Here is an 18,842-nt window from a genome sequence, read left to right as displayed (position 1 = left end):
CAAAACAAAGACTCACCAACAGTCACTCAGGTGAGGAGACATGAGGGGTGCTGGGGGCCACCAGGGCCATGACAAGTAGTTTTCAGAGGGTCCCTGGTCCTCAAGTGAATCTAGCATACTTCCCTCGCCCTCCCCTTTTCAAGTTGGGAAAGTTGTACTCCTGAAGCTGAGGGCATCCCTGTCAGTCAGGGAGGAATTCAGTCCTTGCAAAGCTGTTTTCCCTTTGTTCTAAGGGTCAGCTTCTTCAACACTAAGGGACTCGACTGTTTCTAGGTTCCACTAAGATGGACTGTCAAGACTGAGGAAGCCAGCCACAGAACTGAGTTGACTATCCAGCTGGGGAAGTGGACCTGACCTGACGCTAGCCAGAAGACGGGCACCGTTTAAGCCACGTTGGGAGCTAGAAGCCCAGGGGGTTTCGGAGCGTGGGAAGCAAACGTGGGCAGCCATGGCCCCCACAGCTCAAATCCCTTGACCTACTTCCCGGGTCCCTTTCTGTTCTTGGAGCCGCTTAAAATCCATAAATTAAGGAAATTAACTGATGGGGCCCGCGGCATCTTTGTAAGCTATTTAAATCTATAAATTTACAACATCTTCTGCATATAGCAAGTAATTGAACTAACTGCAGGGATGTAACTTTAATGAGAAAATTTCCCCCTTCTCCAGGAGTTTGAGATAATAAATAAATAAATAAATAAATAAATAAATAAATAAGTCCCTCAGGAGGAAAGTTTCTTATTCCCGCGTGAAGTTACAGACGCGCGGCTGGGATGCTTTCTTGGCACTAGAGGTCCCCTGAACCAGGGGAGAATCCCCCCACACCCCCCATCATCTTTCTACAAGTGCGCGGCTCTGGCCCCGAGAGCACCCCCAGGAGTTTGGCCGGTAGAGGGCGCCCAGGCCCGGTCGGAGGCAGTGAAGGGGACCGGGGCGCCGCTCCCAGCCGGAGCGCACCCGCCTTTCTAGCCGAAAGCCTGGCTGTGGCCCTGGTGTCCCGGGAACCAGGCGGGGGCGCAGTATGGGCAAAGCGCACCGGCCACGACCCGTTTCCTAGGAGCCGGGAAAGGGTCGAGAAAGGAGGGACGGGCGGGGCGCAAGGGAAGGAGGAAGGGGTAGCGGGGAGCAGCTAGGGGCGTCCTGGGCGCAGGCCCCGCGCTGCAGGGACCTTTGGCCGCCGCCGTCTCCATCGCGCCGCGTTCGTTCAGGAAATGGCGCGAGTGGCCCCGGGCGATCGGCTGGGTGCCCCCCACGCCCCTCCCCCGTGGTGGTCACCGCGTGTCCGCAGACGTCACGGGCGGCGCTGCTCCCCAGAAGAGGGGCAGCCGGGGCCGAGACCCCGGGAAAGAGGGAGGGAGAGAGGGAGGTAAGCCGCCTGGCAGCTTCTCTCCCCTCCCCACACCAAGTCCCGCCCTCAGCCCTGGGGCGCCGCGGCGGCGGCTGCTTCTCTCCTCTTTGTAACCGAGGAGTCGAGAAATGTGAGAAACGTGCCCTGTGTTACTTATTTGGGAGTCGAAAATTTATGCCCAGCTGAAAGCGCCCGGGGAAATATTACATCAGATGAAATGACAATGATTAAAATCAGCCTCTCCCCCGCCCCCTCCCCGAGCCCGGAGGAGGCCCGGGCGCCGCGTGGCCGGACGGCGGGGGGCTGGGGCGCAGAGGGCGCGGGGCCCGGGCGTAGTGCTCCCGGAAGGGTCCTGGCCGAGCCCCCCGGCACCCAGGCACCGGGCTCCAGGAACCACGGGTGGGAATCGTGAGGTGGAAAGGAAGTGGTGGTGTGGGGGGGAACGGTGCATTTTTGTCGCCGAGCGCGGCAGGCGCGGGCGCGCGGAGCTAATTGCGACTCTAATCCTCTGCCCCGAGGCGCAGCTGAGCCCCGAGCCAGGAGTCGCCCGCGCGCGCCCGCTCGCGCTCGCCGCGCCGGGGTAATTTGGAACCGGATCGCTGCCCTTTGCAATCCGGGCTGGGCCGCAGCGAGGCGCACAGGCTGCCGGCTGGGTTTGGGGGGCTGTTTTTTCTTTTTTTTCTTTTCCCCCAGCCATAGGGGGAGGAGGCCGTTGGAGAGAGGGAGGAGAGGAGGTGGGAGCGGCGGGAGGGCAGCCGAAGAGCGGCGCGAAGAGGAGGCGGCGGCGGCGGCCGCGGCGAGGAGGGAGGAGGCGAGGGGAGGGCGGGGAGGGGAGGCCCCGGCGCGGCGCGCCGCGAGGGGCCGCGCGGAGCGGGGGCCGGGGCGGGAGGGGTGGGTGGGGGGAGGGTTGGGGGCGAGAGAGAAAGTAACTCCAGGACGAGACCGGAGCGACCCGCGCGCATCGAGCACTAGGCGACGAGGCTGCGCCGGGCGCCCGACACCGGCGGCTGCAGGGGGCGGGGGCTGCGCCGGAGCCCGATCCGCCGCTCCGGCTCCGAGGTAAGCTCAGCGCGGGCGGCCATCGCTCAGCGCCGCACACCTCTGCTTCCCAAAGTGGCGGCAATGCCGAGAAAGTCACTCGGCCCGGGGCCGGGACCTGGGCTGGGGGTTGGGGGGGGCGGGCTGCTTTGTCCCTTTGCTGAGCTCTGGGGCTGGCGGCGTGGGGGCGCCCAGCACAAAGGCCTGGCGCGCACGGGGCGGGGGGTGCCCACGTGGGCTGGTCCTGGCCGCGGGTGGACCCTCCCCGCTCGGCCCGGCTCCGATCTTCCTGCCGCGCGGTGTATACGTCCAGGTCCTCGGCACTCTGGTTCCAGTACCGGCTCGAGTGCCCTGCAGAGCCGGTGACTTTATGAAACCGGTTCCTTGCAGCTGGGGTTTCGGGGCGCACAGAACCGGGTTGGCGCCCAAATCAGAGAAAAGGGGGGGAAAAGTCTCTAACGGGACAGATGTGCGTCCTCTGACGCCCACCCCCACGAGTCACATGCTAGACTCACTGGTGGTGGTCCCAAGACCGGACCTCGGTCTCCATATCTCCGCTGCCCACACGCACCCCTTGACCTGGATGCGGACACCCTCGTTATCCCACTCCGCGCCACCGTAGCGCCTCTCTGCCCTCCCTCAAGAAACCTCCGACTGCAGAAAGATAAAGCCTTGAAGTTTTCACTCCGTGTCTCAAATGTGCATGAAGGAATTTAACTGCACGAGTGAATAACAGCATTAGTTTCAATTAATTTTTTTAAATCCCGGCAACAATAAACTTTGAGAACAAAAGCGCTTTTACGTCCTTAATTAGGCGAGCTTCCCATCTGTGGTCTTGAAGTGTCTGCCTCTTGATTTAACTTTGTCTCCGCCCCCACCGCACTCCCACCCCTTCCTCGCTGGGCCCTTAGGGTACCTTGGCCACCCCGCCCCGCGGGGCCGGAGGTTCGGCCCAGCCGGCTCCTGGAGCCCCGAAATTTACACGGGCCGGCGGGCTGTCGCGCACCAGGTGGCCCACCGCGTCCCTCCCAGTTCACCCCCTGGACAGTCCTGCAGGCCCCTGGCACTGTCGCTCCGGGCAGGAGCCCAGGGCGTAGAGCTGAAGGGAACTCAGAGGCGCCTTCTGTTTACCTTTTATGGTTAAAATAACAGCTTAGCAAAGAAGCGACTTCACGAAGAAGCGATTTAGTGAAATCGTCTCAAGCTGCCGCAGCTCAGCCAGTTTAATCACCCCCAGAGAGCTGAACAACTGCGAGCACAATGGGACACAAAATCATTTTGTGTGTAAATGAGCGTGGCATTCTGCTCACTTCCCTCTGCTCTGGCGGGCGGGGCTCGGCTGCGGGTGGGCGCGGGACCTGGGTCTCCCACCACAGCGTGGAAAAGCGGGTCAGTGCTGGGCCAGTTTGCAAACCCGCTGAGGTCCCTGCAACAGGCGGCTTGGCCAAGCCTCAGCCGCTTCTGGGCTGTGGTGTTTGGTGCAGTGAACTTGTGTGTCTTATCAAATGCACTTTTATGCTTGTGATCTTAGCAGTGGTCTCGGGAGAAGGGTCGTGGTCCACCACAGATGCGTTTGTTGGAGGGAGCAGTGGAGATTCGGGTCAAGGCGTAAGGCCTGGGGCTTCCAACGGTGAGTTTCTGATTTGTGCTGTGGGAAACACACTCGACAGGCTTGGGAGATGGGTGCTTGATCCGATGCTACTTGTCACTTCTGAGTTGGGCCCTGGAGGGGGTGGGGGCATGGTGCTTTGGTAGAATTTGGGAAGGAATTCTTTCTAGCTCTGCTGACCCTTGGTAGATCTTATCTTCCGACTCCCTCATCCCCACTCCCTCCCAGGGCTGGATAATACATCGGCTCTGTTTTGGTTTCTCAAAACTTCCTTGAATGACCTGGAATGTCCAAAACAGGGAACTGGACCCCCCTCCCCATGGGGGTAGAACACCATCCCTTCACCCCAAACAGTTCAGCTCAGAGAAGAGGGATTGAATCCATGTGCCTCTGACCACATTTTATGATTGAATGCTGAATTTTAAGGCGTAGATCTAGAGGAGAGAGTTTAGTAGGAAAAAGCTTCATGTGGGCACCAGGATATCGTGTAGTTGACTCATAAGGATTACACGTATGTCAGAGAAGTCCAGGTTATGTGGAATCCCCACCACCACGGTATGTGTGTGTGTGTGTGTGTGTCTGTCCCTGTCCCTTCTATCTCCCTTTGAGACAGTTCCAAGCCAGTAGAAGTGGTAGCCAGAAACCTACCCTTTTGAGTTCAGTAAACCCCCCCCCCCAGGGGAGCCTTCTGGGGCTCTGAGGCACAATTTTATTTCAGGTGTCTGTGGCACATAGGAAAGTCCCTGAGTTGCTCTGGGGAGGAGGGGAGAAAGCCCATTTGCTGATTGCTGTCTGGCCAGCTCTCTGTGCCTCAAGGGCCTATGATCCTGAGGGGGTCTGGAATACATTAGGCTCCGGCAGCACCATTCTAGGGGTCTGTGGAGAAGCAGGGAGGTGCAGAGTAGGCAAACAAAGACAGGTTTTGTCTGCTTTGGGAGTCTGGGTGATTGGTGCCTTCCCCAGTGACACTTCTTCATCTCTGTGCCTAGGCTTCTTAGGGAAGAGGTGTCCTATACAAACTGTCTCTTAACTGGGTTGTGAGAGGTCCTGAGCTCCCCAGTCAGTTGAGGGGAGCCGTACTCCCCCAAGGTTCTCTCCACTGATGCAAGAGGAGACACGCTTGGTAACATGGCTCTAACTCAAAATACCAAAGAAATCAGATTTGTTCTGAAACATTGCAGGGCAATAATGGCGAGCATATGTTTTAGGCTGTCATTAGCCGAATTAGCAGACATGGAGCTGCTTAGAAAATGTGTGTGTGTGTGTGTGTGTGTGTGTGTGTGTGTGTGTGTGTGTGTGTGGTGGGGGGAGGTGCAGTGGATGGATGCTATGGCCTGGAGGTGTGCTTTGGGGTGTTGGGTGGAATCTGGGAGGGCTTCCTGGTGTGTATGGTGTCCCAGACAGCATCTTTGTAAAAAATCATTGACCCCGGGGAAGGTGAGTGCCCATGGCTACTGAGAAATAAGCCCCCTGTCACTGCTTCCCACAGATACTCTGGGCAGGGATGGAAGCCTAGATGCCTCACCGCAAGGAGCGGCCGAGCGGGTCCTCGCTTAACGCACACGGCAGCAGCGGCAGCACCACCGCGGTGAGCTTGCAGGGTGGGCTGGGTCGGCCCCTCGGCCCCTCTGCTCTTTTCTGAGGAACCTGCCCACTAGCTGCAGGTCTTCCGGGACCCAGCACTTAGTAGATAGATATCGACTGACTGTACGATTATGTACATTTTTTTAAACAAAAATGCTCTTAATTTGATGTGAAATTTACTACATGTATAAAGCTCCGGCGCCTTAGGTGCTGAGGAAGTCACTAATTTAGAGGTGTCTCGTTACTGAGACAAACTTGCAAAAAACCCCTGAATCCCAATTCACAAATTGGTGATTCGTTTGTCAGGGGATGTTTCACATCTAACACATAAGCCTGCGACCTTTAATTAGAATTTTGCAGTTTGTTTTATGCCCCTGGAGGCTGACACCTTGAAAAAAAATTTTTTTTTCTTGATTTCTTATTGCTAATAAGCATCCTTCTCCCCACCCCCCCACCCCCAGTACTTTGAAGAAAATGATGCAAATACACTTAATTACAGTGGTGGCCGTAATTTGTCAGCTGAATATGTGATCAGGCACAAAGCAGAAATGATCTGATTAAATCTGTGATCACATTCAAAATAAAGGGAGATTTAGGAACCCTTGTTTTTCAATTTATTTCTGTCTCTAGGAGGGAGGAAATATGTCCCGGCTGTCACTCACCCGGTCGCCTGTGTCTCCCCTGGCTGCCCAGGGGATCCCCCTGCCAGCTCAGCTCACCAAAGCCAACGCACCTGTGCACATAGATGTGGGCGGTCACATGTACACCAGCAGCCTGGCCACGCTCACCAAGTACCCCGACTCCAGGTAAGCGCTCTGCTCCCGGAGTCAGGCGAGGGCTACAAATCCCAAGGCCAGTCGCTCGCTGGTGCTCCTGAGGATTTGAGAGATGGCTTGCTTGTCGAAGACCACTTCAGACTGGGGCTTTTGACCTGGCACTAGTAACCATTGTGGTATGACACAGAGTTCCTGACCCTAGAGATCCAGTCCCCTGTGAGCCTGACCAGCAGCTGGCTGGGGACTCTCACAGAGTGACACTCGGGAGTCAGGTGCGGGTGGACATGGTCAGTGCTGTTTCCTATCCTTACCCTTGGGAAAAGGCATGGACTGCCAGCTGCCGTGGTCCCCTCCTTTGTTTAGGTGGCCACCATTTGACCCGAAGTGCTAAGAACAAGCTCTCCTTTGGAGGTGGAGGGTGTAGAGCGAGCCAGCAATTAGAGGACAGCTGGGGACATTTTGACAGTGGCTGAGCATGAGTTTGATGCCTTGTAATGTATGGGACTATCTATGACCAGGACCCTGACAGGGAACTTTCAGACTTGTCCCAGGAGGGACCCTTACCATGGTGCTGAGTGCCGCCAAGCCAGCTTGCTTCTGGATCTACTTCCCAAGGACACACCTTGGCCTGGCAGCTGGGGGCAAGACTACTGGGGGTGGGCTATGTCTCTGACACCTCCTACAGGTGACACTGCATGCAGCTTGCTCCTGGCATGGCAGAGCAGCAAGCGGCGCTAGCCAGCAGGAGGGCAGGCCTGGCAGACATCACCTCTCTTTTATACATTTAAAATAAGAAGAGAAATTAATTAATTCCCTAGACACCGAGGGCTCATCACCAGGGTGGAGGCTCAGAGCCTAGAGGACTTCGGTGTGTGGAAGTATCTGGCAGACCCTCGTCGTTATAGGACTGCCCCCGGAGAAGGGGATGCTGGAAGTAGGTTGTGCGTCTGTTGCAGACAGTGGCAACACAGAGATGAGGCACGGGGTCCTCATGAATGCGGAGCATTGGCAGGGCAGGAATCATGAGGCCGTGTACCGCATTGACGGCATGCTCGCTTGCAGAGCCCTGTCTAGGCTAGGAGATGGATTCTATTCATTTAATTTCAGTTTTGCCTTCTGCGGCGTGCCGGAGTTGTGTGAGATAGATCAACCCTTAATCGGCTGACGGTGTTTGTGAGTGAGATTCATAAAATCTTCGCCCACAACCGTCTTGGAAGAGTGTTTCCTGAGATCCGACACTGGCCTTCCTGCAGTCCTCAGCACCCAGGCTCGGTGGGCGGGGAGAGGGCTCTCCCTTCACACATTTTGCCCCTGGTGGCTTTTGGGGACTGAGAACATTTTCCCTCCCTGTTCCACAGTGTAGCTTGTCCTTGCTGATCGACTTGCTGTGCAGCGGGCCGTGGTCTTTCTCTGGGGAGCTGAGGGCTTGGACCTATGCTGTGGCCATGTGGGACCCTCCACTGCCCGAGCATGCCCAGAGGGGCTCTCAGTCTGTGGTCTTTACCAGAGCTGGGCTCAGGGTGAATCTGCTGTTCTGCCCAGATGGTTCTGGTCCAGCAGAGCTATTTGCTGGGCCTGAAGCTGAGGCCTAGAGCAAGTAGAGGCAAAGGGTCATGGGGAGCCACAGAGCTATTATGTATGGAAAAAGCCTTTCACGTTCCCTCGCTTTTCAAAAGTGGATTATTGCAATCCCAGAAAAGATGTGTATCACTGAGGGGCAGGTGGAGATAGAGAATTAAGAGTGCGGAAGTTGCCCTTGGAGACCGCTCCGGATGCCAACAGTGTCCTACCCTGGGAAGCGCTGCAAGACTCAAGGGACCCTTGTCCCCGCTTCTGAGCTCATAGCATTGTACCCCAATCTCTGGCTGTTGGTTGATCAGGGTGACCTAGACACTGTGGACCTGGTGGTGGGTGCCTCCTCTGGTTCACCCTGAGCATATGGCCTGAGGTCGAGAGTGGACTCATGGTCTGCCTCTCCCTGTGTCGTACCCGCTGGGTGTTGCATTGCTGCAGCTGACACAGGAGCGGCACATGAAGGTGGCCAGGTGCACTAAACCTTCCAGGAAGTCAGGGTCGGCACTTTAAAAGGCGGACAGCTAAAAGGAAGGAGATGATGGCCATGCGATGGCGCCCTGTATAATCAGGGCTAGTAGCTGGATACTGCAAGTCCCAGCTGCCAGAGCAAATTCACCACCCTCAGAGGGCTAGTCTAGGGATGGTTCCTACTCTAGACATAAGAAGCCACCAGCAGAACTCAGGAGGTCACATGGGAGCTTTCTCATGAGACCCTGTGAAATGCTAAGGGTTTCCTTGTGGTGACTGTCCAAAATTTCCCTCTGGCCTGCCCCGCATCTGGTGTAAGCCTTGTTTGCTGGGGCCATGAAGGCCTCTGTTCTAAGAGGAGGTACCCTGTTGTCATTAGTCCCGGAACAGACACCGAACCATGGAAAGATCTAGATCCTGCTTGTCCTGGCTCAGTAGACAGCCTAGAACCCTGCCAGCCCCGGACTGGGAATCCTCTAGACCTACAGGCCGCTCGGGAGCCTCCGCCAACTCCGACGTCAGAGCATCTTGGAACCCAGCCAGACCCAGCATTTTGCTTGCTACACAGAACGTTTGAGCTCCACCGGGGGAGGGTGGAAAGAGTTCCCAGGAAGGCTGAGGTGTCGAATCTGCTGACTCACCTGTGACGTGGCTCTGCCCTCTTCCTTGCCAGAGCCTGGTGTAGACCCTTAGCTGTCTTCCCTGGCATGTGATACTGTGGCTTAGCTACATCTCTGTCCAGGGTTTCTGGGTGTCCCCCATACCACTACAGCGAAATGTTCAACTTATGGAACTCACAAGAGTTTCCAGCGGGGTCGCCAGGCAGTGAAATCCTGAGTTCTCACTGACCGGTCAGGGTGGCCCGTATACAGTAGAACCCCGGTCAGGAGCCCTCTCCAGAGAGACAGAGAGCGCGAAAACACAGTGGTCCCGGGGTGTCTGCTCTTCCCTGTGTCCTGGGGAGGACATTGTCACCAGCAGCCTCTGTAGCCCTAAGGATTTATATTTGTCAGTGGTAGCTCTGGTTCTTCAGGCTCGGGCCTCCACACCCCTAACCCACAGGTTCTGACCTGCTCACTCCCACCTGCCAGGCAACCTTGCCCTTTATACTGCCCCTATGGGACAGGCCGGGTCGTGTCCCGTCCCCACAGTGACATGGACTGCGTGGATTGGGAGTACCTGAGAAGGGCACTGGGGGCTCTGAGCTCTCAGTTTTGGCAGCTGGCATGCTCTGGGTACACATGGCTGTGACTGGGCGTGGCTGACTTGGACTATGCAGAGAGTGGGTGGATGTGGGAACAGGACAGAGAGAGGATTCTTGGAAGGGGCAGGGTGGTTGGTTCAGGCAGTGAAGGGCCTTGGGTCCTAGCTTGTACAGGCCAGACCGATAAATCCTTATCCCCTAATTCCCTGGTTCTACAAGGCTATTTGGTGGGGGGTGACAGCCCTGGCTGTCCTAGACCGGGCTGGCTTTGAACTCACATAGACCCACCTGCCTTTGTCCATCCCCACCCTGCACCCCGCCCCCACGCCCTGAGTGCTGGGATTAAAGGCATGTGCCACCACTGCCCAGCCTCCAAGGCTTTCCTAGGAACAGTTCTCCCAGACTCAAAGTCAACTGACCACTGAAGGACACTACCCACCTCCCTTCTGCTCCCATGCGAAGTTCTTAGCGCCCTTCAACCCACTTTGGGGTTCCTGATTATCTCACTTAGCCTTTGAGATCTGCAGAGCAGTTAGCCAAACCCGACCCTGCCGCTGTGTGCATTAGGGAGGCACTAACCTAGGTCGGCCCTAACACCTGGTGTTTCTGCCATGAATTGGACAGGGAGAGGTATCAGGGCTCCCCTGAGGCTTGCCTCTCTCGGGCCCTGTGTCTTAGCATTGTCTTTTTTGGCACTAGAGTCCTTTCTAACCCCAGCCTTGCACCACATCGGCACATGCTGTGGTGTGTATGAGTCCAGGGTTGGACCTCACTATCGCATGCTTTGGGGGGATGTGCTGGCTGGAGCCCACATGCAAACACACGCTCCCTCTTGCCTGGCTCTCCCCAGTGGCTCCTTCAGTGAGCAGCTGTGGGGAACTTGTGACTTCCTGTGTTAGCTGGTGAGCGTCACTACCTGAGGCTGCGATCCTGTGCCTATTGGCTGAGGGAATGTGCTATTACTTGATGTTGGTTCAAGTGGCTTGGGTGAGAGAGTGTGTGTCTCCAGAGACTGGGCTGGTTGACATACATTTATCAGGTGCGTGGCTGGGAACCGGAGTGCTGGGTGCTCAACTCATGTTTTCTGGGCACACCTTTCTGGCATGGGTGTGTATTTAACTCGGACCGGACAGTTTATGTGGCTGCCTCTGCCTTGCCGTGGTTTTCCAGGCCTGTAATGTGTGTTAGTGGGCCATCAGCCATAGCTGGGTATGTCCCTTGGCTGGCTCTAGCTGGTGGCTGTGGTTGGAGTGGTTGCCCTAGTGTCGTGTGTGTGTGTGTGTATGTGTGTGTGTGTGTGTGTAGGCAGTCTGTCTGCCTCACGCGTGTGCAGTCAAGATCGTCAAGGTCTCTAGGTCACCCTTCAAAATCTCTAAGGGGGACCTCTTGCTTCCAGCTGAATGACCTCTAAGAAGTGGGGGGGATGAGGCAGGTGAATTCAGCCCCACCCTGCCTATATCCCATCTTTCCCGTCTCTCCCAGAATAAGCCGCCTCTTCAACGGCACAGAGCCCATTGTCCTAGACAGTCTCAAGCAACACTATTTCATCGACCGGGATGGGGAGATTTTCCGCTACATCCTGAGTTTCCTGCGGACGTCAAAACTGCTGCTTCCGGATGACTTCAAGGTAAGTCCGCAGCCAGCGGCACCCCCTGCGCTGCCAGTGTCATGGCATTACCCAGGGGACGCTGTGACTTAATAAATGGACCCACGGTTGTCATGGCAACGACAAAAAGTTAGCCGATGAAGCCAAGGGCTAGATCAGTTTTTCTAAACTCATTCTGCTTTCTCACATCCTCCGCGTATTTATCGGGGTGTGGCAACAGTGAAGCTTTGGTGCTCACCCCAGGTTGGTGCTGGTTGTGTTTAAGGACTGCCGTGAGCTGGAATAGAGGAGTCGGAGATCTGTGTGTCTGTCCCTTGGTGTCAGTTTGCAGTGGGGCAAACCCCTAAGAGCTAGGTGGTCCCCCTTTAAACCAACATTACTCCCAGCACTTGGGATGAGCTTGTCTTAGGTGGCTGGTCACCCTGTGGTCCTGCCTCAGCGCCGAGCCCCTCTGAAGTCCTGGGGAATCATGGAGGAGGGAAGCTAGGGCCTGGCTCTAGCTGGCAAATGTCTTTCTGTCTTTGTGTTTCCTCGCTTTGAGGCTTCCTGCAGCGACCACTGCGCCAGCTGCCCTGGGGCCCTTTTTCATCCAACCTAGTTACAAAATGGCAGCAACTGGATTTGGTCTGAAAATAGAGCTATGGGAGGAAGCTGGAGGCTTTGCCCTTTCCAGTCTAGAAAGTAGAGGTTAGGTCTCAATTGCATGGAGCCAGTGCTTCAGAAATCGTCAGTGGTATGGCGAATCCCACGAGACAGGCACTTCATCCCAGGCCTTCCAAGATTGAAGCAGGAGGATTGCTGAGTGTTCTAGGCTAGCCTGGCCTACAAAATAAGACACTATCTTTAAAGAAAAAAAAAGAAAGAAAAAGAAAAAAGTCAGCAGGAATCATGGCATACACCTTTAGTCCCAGCACTTAGGAGGTAAAGTCTGGCTAGTCTTTGTGAATTGGAGGCCAGCGTGGTCTATAGAGGGAGTTCCAGGCCAGCCAGGGCTATATAGTGAGACCATGTCTCGAAACAAAGAAACAAAACCAAATAAACAAAATAAGAGTGCTAGCCAGATGATGAGGAAACCTGGCCTGGGTGGGTTTGAAAGTGTTGAGTTGGGTGGTGAGGGAAGAGTGGAGCCGACGGGTGGGAGGGCCGTCCTGGGGGTGTGGATAGCACTGGAGAGACAGTCTGGGGCGATGTGAACTGGGAAGGGAGGGGAGGCTGCTGGTGATAGCTGGATCTTGGTGGGTGGCTCAGCAGTTGGCACGGCTGAGAGTGGGGAAGAGTGGTCTGGTCTGCAAATCTCACGCGGGCTCTGCTGTGAGAAATGCAGGGAACGGGAGTGGGGACGGGCTAGTTACTTATGTCACTGTGTTTCTGTGCGTGCTGGGAGTAGGGAGAGGGTGACATTGAGGGGAAGGGTGTGAAGGCTGTGAGAGTGGGTTATTGGGTCAGGAGGTACTGGAGGGCATGCCCAGTTCATAGCTTCAGCCCTGAGTCAGTGAGCGAAAGTCTGGGCATGGAACGTTCTAGGCTTGGGGAGAAAGTTGGCATAGAGGTATCATATAAAAAAAACTGGGAGAACAGACCTGGGATGGAGCTCCAAGGAGTCTGTTATGGAAAGCAGGCAGGGTCGCGGCTCGAGGTGGTCCAGATGATGGGCCTTTGGGGCCAGCAGAAGCACGCTAGGCATTCAGGATGAACTGTGTCGTGAGAGTTGATCTCCCTTGCTATGCCCCGAGCCCCGCTGAGTGGCATGAGTCAATGGGCTTAGGCTACTCAAGAATTGGTGGACACATGGCTAGTGTCAGGGTCTGTGGGGACAGTTTTTGTGAATGGGCTGTTCGATGAGGACCTTGTTATATTCTCTCCCTGCTTGGGCGAGGACAGGCACTCAGCAGATCTGTCCTTTGATGATCATGTCTCTCAGGGCCCAGTGTAAAGAGGGGAAGCTGCATCAGGGAAGGTCAGCATCAGATCTGTAGCCTTGTGGCTGATGGGTGACCAAGCTAAAATGCTTTCCATGAAGGTCTGCATGAGCTGGGCAAGGGTGCAATGCCCCAGATCCTGTGTGATTGTCTTCTGGGTGGATTTCCAGGAAGGCAGTGTACACCCAGCTCCCACCCCTCTGGTTTAGCTCCTAGCTCACTCGCTCTTCCTTCCTTCCTTCCTTCCTTCCTTCCTTCCTTCCTTCCTTCCTCCCTCCCTCCCTCCCTCCCTCCCTCCCTCCCTCCCTCCCTCCCTCCCTCCTTCCTTCCTTCCGTCCTTCCTTCCTTCTGTCCTTCCTTCCCTCCCTCCCTCCCTCCCTCCCTCCCTCCCTCCCTCCCTCCCTCCCTCCTTCCTTCCTTCTGTCCCTCCTTCCTTCCATCCTTCCTTCCCTCCTTCCCTCTTTCCCTCTTTCCTTGACAGTTTCTCTGTGTGGTCTTGGCTGTCCCAAAACTCACTCTGTAGACCAGGTTGGCCTCAAACTTGTAGATCCGCCCGCCTCTGCCTCCCAAGTGCTGGGATTAAAGGTGTGTGCTACCAGTAGCTTCCAGCTTTTTCTATGACACTTCTGTTTGCCATCCAGTTGAAGGACCAGGAAGAGAATCTCAACAGAAACATACCAGCCTGCTCTTAGTTTCTTTACATCCAGGGCACACTCATTGGACTCTGCTCATCTCTACAATGGAAATGACCATCCTAGTCCACACTGTGTCCTGGGAGTTAAGACATCTGTGAAAAGGGAAAGGGGACGCACTGTGGATAGGATGAGCGGCCCAGATGGGACTACCTACTGCTTCCCTGACACTATGTGTTTGTCCACAGGACTTTAACCTGCTGTATGAGGAGGCGCGATACTACCAGCTGCAGCCCATGGTTCGGGAGCTGGAACGGTGGCAGCAAGAACAAGAGCAGCGACGTCGTAGCCGGGCCTGTGACTGCCTGGTGGTACGAGTCACCCCCGACCTGGGTGAACGCATCGCACTCAGTGGCGAGAAAGCCCTCATTGAGGAGGTCTTCCCTGAGACCGGGGATGTCATGTGCAACTCTGTCAACGCTGGCTGGAACCAGGACCCCACGCACGTCATCCGTTTCCCCCTCAATGGCTACTGTCGACTCAACTCTGTACAGGTGAGGGCCTTGGGTGCCTCCCCAGAAGCCCCAGGATGCAGAGGGGGAGGGGCGGGGGACACAGTCCCGGAATGGGACGGACGAGACCCACACAGAAAAGGCAACAATGTGCCAATGCATAATTTATGCCTCGCTCATAATTAAATGATGGTGCCTGGGGGGTGGACTTAAAAAAATTGATCTGTACTTTTCTTTCTCCCCTAAAAGGATGTTCTAAAAAAAAAAAAAAAAAAAATTTGGCCCAGAGTATTTTTGACGGAACATGCTTCATTTAACATGCAGAGGCTGACTTTGGATTCAAATTAAACCCAGGCACCAGGAAAGGCAGGGAGTCTTCCCATGAGGCCGGCCCTGAGGCCACTGGCAGGCAACAGCCGCCTGGAGCTCTTCTTTCTTTCTGAGACGGGATCTTATGTGTAACCCAGGCCAGATGCAAACTTCAGCTCTTCCTGCCTCGGCTCCCTGTTTCTGGAAGCTTTTTCCTGACTCAGAGACACTTATATTTTGGGGTTAGGACAGAAAGGACCCTTTGTGGGGAAGCCCCCCACTTCCTGTAAGCTCTTGAGTAAGAGGCTACTACTTGCTGGACACAGATGTAAGACCAGTCCCCACCTTCCCAGAGACATAAGCCCAGGAGGCCACGTAGGCCTACAAAGACTCAACCACCGAAAGGACTCCCCCTCTTCCCTCCACCTAGAACTCTGAGCTGATGAGCCCTCAGGCCTCAAACCATCTGGGACTCAGCTCCAGGAAGCAGGTGGCTGCCCTGAGGCTAGGGGGCAGGGGCTTTCCATTATTGGAGCGGGAGATTGAGAGAGGGGGTGCCTAGGGCCATGTGTGTGTAGGGATGGGTTAGGCCACACCCTGGATAACAGGGAAGGGACCCAAAAGCCCCTTTTGCTTCCCTAGTTCCTAGCTGGGCACCCCTGAGAGCTGGAAGAAATAGCCTGGATGGAATAGCAGAGGCCCACCCTGGTTAGCTAAGTTGAGGGGCCCCCAGGCCTGACTGCACCCCTCCCTCCTCAGGCCCAACAGAAGGTAGCTTGCTTTGCCTGGTACCCGGCTGTCCACCAGGCCAGGCAAACTCTGGAAGCTGGGCACTCCTGACCCCTTTTTCTTCCCCTGCAGGTCCTAGAAAGGCTGTTTCAGAGGGGGTTCAGTGTGGCTGCATCCTGCGGGGGTGGTGTGGACTCCTCCCAGTTCAGTGAGTATGTGCTTTGCCGAGAGGAGCGGCGGCCGCAGCCTACCCCAACTGCTGTCCGGATAAAGCAAGAACCCCTGGACTAGGCCCTGCCTCGCGGCCTACCTGAGACCCCCTCAGTCTTGAGACAACCCCGGGGACATGGAAAATAGTGCTGAGGAGTCCTGCCTGTTTGTGCTTCACAGTGGGCACAAGACTGAGCTCATCCGTGGGAGTGCTAAGTGTCATGGCAACAGAATGAGGGGCGCCGGAGGCATGCCCATGGAAGGACTGTCCATGTGACCCAGAGATGCTGTGGCAGCAGCGATGCTGCCAGCTGCCAGCCCTTCTGTTCCTCAGCCCGGTTCAGCGTCCTCTGCTGGGCCAGACACTCGAGAGCAGCTGTGTATCCTCCTCCTCGCTTGGTGGACGTCAGCAAGCCTCCTCACGTTGGAGACGGCTTATTTTTCTACAATATTTAAAAGACAACTAACTGTTGCCACACAGGTCGGCAAGGCCAACAAGACCATCGCTGCTTTTACCAGGTGCTTAGTTCTCAGTCCATTGTTCAGCAAGCCTAGCAAAGGATGGGCTGCCGGCACTCGGGCCCAGGTGCCTGCTGAGCTGGGGCAGTGGGGACAGATGTGGCAGGTGATAGTGCTGCCAGAGATGGCACGGGACCCCCTAGAGGCAGGGCTGCCAGGAGAAGGGCTGTGGGGGGCTAAGTGACTCCGTGACTGTTATCTGAGACACTCTGCTGCCACCTGTGTCCCAGGCCATACTTGGTGCACACCTGACCCACTAATGCCCAGGAGCTTCCAATCCCAACTGACTGCTCACGTCTGGGTTCCTGGAGAAGTCTCCAAGCATCCAGTCAGTGTGGGGCCATGGCTTATCTCAGGAATGGGCCCGTCTACCAAGGGACCCATCTGTCACCATCCATCTCTGGGTCCCCTGCTCAGGAAGCCACTGTTGGCCCCAGCTCCAATTTTCCCACACTCATGCACACTGAGTTTTAACTAAATGTACTGAACTAGCCCGTCAGTAAGGCACAGACCCAAGCTTACCCAGTGCTCTTAACCCCGAATCCCAACAAGGACTGGTTCTCAGAGGTCCTCACAGACCCACCGTCTCCCAGACGATAGGCCCAAAAGATGGACACTCTGGCCTTGTCACATCTTCCCTAGCTCCTCCCACGTGGAGGGACTGCAGAGAACTGATGGAGGGGGTGCCCTGGCAGGCACCCTCTTGTGTATAATGCCTGTAGACTTGTATATGACTCCTTTAATATTGTAAAGATGCTGATGTACAATTGTTTTGTGTTTGTGTAAACACGTTGCGTTCCTGGTTCATGCCATAAAGGACGCTGTAAAGTAAAAAGACTGGGCCTCCAATCCTATGCAAAAGCCGCAGCTCGATTCCCACACTTGACTCACTTGACTTTGGCAGTGAGGGTTGCAGGGGGCAAGGAGGGCGTTTCCTTCCTGGGTTCAAATTGAGGAAGGAGCTGTGGTCAGTGGGAGGCGCATAGTTACAAGCTTGCTGTTGTTCACTGCATCTGGGTGTTTTAGTTACTTCTGTGGGTCCCTTCTGGGCTGCACAGATTTCTGCTTTCTGATTCTTATCCTTCAGTCAGATGCAAAACAGGTAGGCAGGTTTCTAAGGGGTGAGACCACGCTTAAATGTTTGGGATTTTTCTCATGGTATTTTAGCTGGAGCTGGGTTGATGTTCTTCCTCCTCCCCTCTTTTTTTTCTGGCTTGGAACTCACTGTGTACTCCAGACCGGCCTGAGAGTCCCAGATCCTGGGACTGTAGCTTTTTTGCTACGTCTAATTTGTTCTCTTTAAACCCCAACACACAATGGTGTGAGAAGGTGACGCAGAATGTCTTGGACCAGCCAAGGGACAGAGGCTACGCAGCCAGCATGCAAACTGGGTTCCATTATGTCCCTTTCCAGGGAAAGTGTCTGAACATGTCATATAGGCCTCTAATTTTAATGAGCTTTTAAAAGTTTTTACTCAAAGCCCTGTGTGCTGAAGCCCACAAGGACCCATTTTATATGCCTGCCCGGGGCCACCAGCCTCCATCTGCCTCGGAGCTTGGGAATACAGGCCAGCACCTTGAGTCTGAGGCCACAGAGACGCCATCCCAGCATACGATCTAATTTGCTAGACAAACTTGTTAGACTTCTCCGCTGAGCAGCGTGCCTGCAGCTGGCACATCTGCATTTTGGCATCAGGCAGGCATCTGAGGAGGAAAAAGGTATTTCTTGCAAGGAAGTCATGTGGAAACACCTAATACTGTATGCATTCGTGGATTTTTTTTTCTAGCATAATAGCTGGTGTGGAGATTCTCTAGTACTTTCAAGCCATCTTTTTTTTGTGTGCTGGAAGCCACAACCGGGCATGGTAGGCATTTCTGAAATCCCAGCGTTTGGGAGGTGGAGGCTCGAAGATCAGGAGTTCAAGACCATCCTCTGCTAACTAGTCAAGAAATGTAATTTTACACAGTCCTGTAATTCTAACTACTTCGGAGACTGGGACAGGAGGATTACAAGTGCAAGGCCAAGCTAGGCAACTTGTGAGCCCTGTCTTAAGAGGTAAAAGAGGGCCGGGCGGTGGAGGCGCACACCCTAATCCCAGGGCTTGGAAGGCAGAGGCAGGCCGGTCTCTGTGAGTTCAAGGCCAGCCTGGTCTACAGAGGAAGTTCAAGCAGCCGGGACTGTTCTATAGAACCAAAAAAAGGAAAAAAAAATCATCTTCCTAATGATTAATATGCACCCTTTCCTTAAAGCACAGAGAGTGAATATCATATCATTTCCATGAAATACCAGCACTTTCTACCTCTCTGGAAACCTTATTACTAATCATTCTTTATAAGCAACTGGACAGAGAGAGCTGGGACAGCGCTTCCTCCCAAACTTCTGCCAGTCTGGTGCTAGAGAAAGCTGTAGCAGGTGGGCCCACACCGTCCCATTCATGAGCTCAAAGGCAGTTCACAACGTTAGTAATTCTTTTGGAAACTGGGATTTTTTTTTTTTTAAAGCTCTTACTTGATTGTGTTCTCCAGAAACAGTAAAGGGTTATTTCATAAGTGACAACTCTGGTGTGTTTTCAATGCTCTGAGGCAGCCGCTAGAAGGCTTGGGTTCTACAGAACCTTGAATGTGGATTCCATGTTCAAATGCCAGGACTCCTGACCTGAGGATCCTGGTGAGCTTTGTAGGCTGCCAACACCCCGTGTGTGTCCTGCTGGCAGATGTCACTGTGAATGAACGTGAGTCTCTGGGACCTTTCCCAGATCCTGGGCCTGCTCTCAGAGCACTGGGACTAGAAAATTTCTACGCCTATTA

The 18,842-nt window shown here is 54.9% G+C and overlaps 1 protein-coding gene across 4 annotated transcripts; it reads left to right on the top strand.

Moving 5' to 3' along the window:
* Positions 1 to 1,459: 1,459 nt before the first annotated feature.
* On the top strand, positions 1,460 to 16,890 carry Kctd15 (potassium channel tetramerization domain containing 15). Of its 4 annotated transcripts, none has more exons than XM_057763353.1 (7): positions 1,460 to 1,475; positions 3,918 to 4,013; positions 5,482 to 5,580; positions 6,207 to 6,382; positions 11,082 to 11,226; positions 14,005 to 14,310; positions 15,439 to 16,890. In XM_057763353.1, exons 3-7 carry the CDS (start codon positions 5,509 to 5,511, stop codon positions 15,595 to 15,597), a joined length of 858 nt encoding a protein of 285 aa, XP_057619336.1. In that variant the 5' UTR covers positions 1,460 to 1,475; positions 3,918 to 4,013; positions 5,482 to 5,508; the 3' UTR covers positions 15,598 to 16,890. The 4 variants fall into 4 exon arrangements, with proteins under 4 accessions (XP_057619336.1, XP_057619332.1, XP_057619333.1 ...); XM_057763349.1 differs by lacking the exon at positions 1,460 to 1,475 and adding an exon at positions 2,264 to 2,404 and having other exon boundaries at positions 3,915 to 4,013; XM_057763350.1 differs by lacking the exon at positions 1,460 to 1,475 and adding an exon at positions 2,270 to 2,404.
* The last annotated feature ends 1,952 nt before the right edge of the window (positions 16,891 to 18,842 follow it).

The sequence above is a fragment of the Chionomys nivalis genome, chromosome 2 (assembly GCF_950005125.1).
Source record: "Chionomys nivalis chromosome 2, mChiNiv1.1, whole genome shotgun sequence".
NCBI lineage: Eukaryota > Metazoa > Chordata > Mammalia > Rodentia > Cricetidae > Chionomys > Chionomys nivalis.
This window is presented reverse-complemented; position numbering and strand designations above follow the sequence as displayed.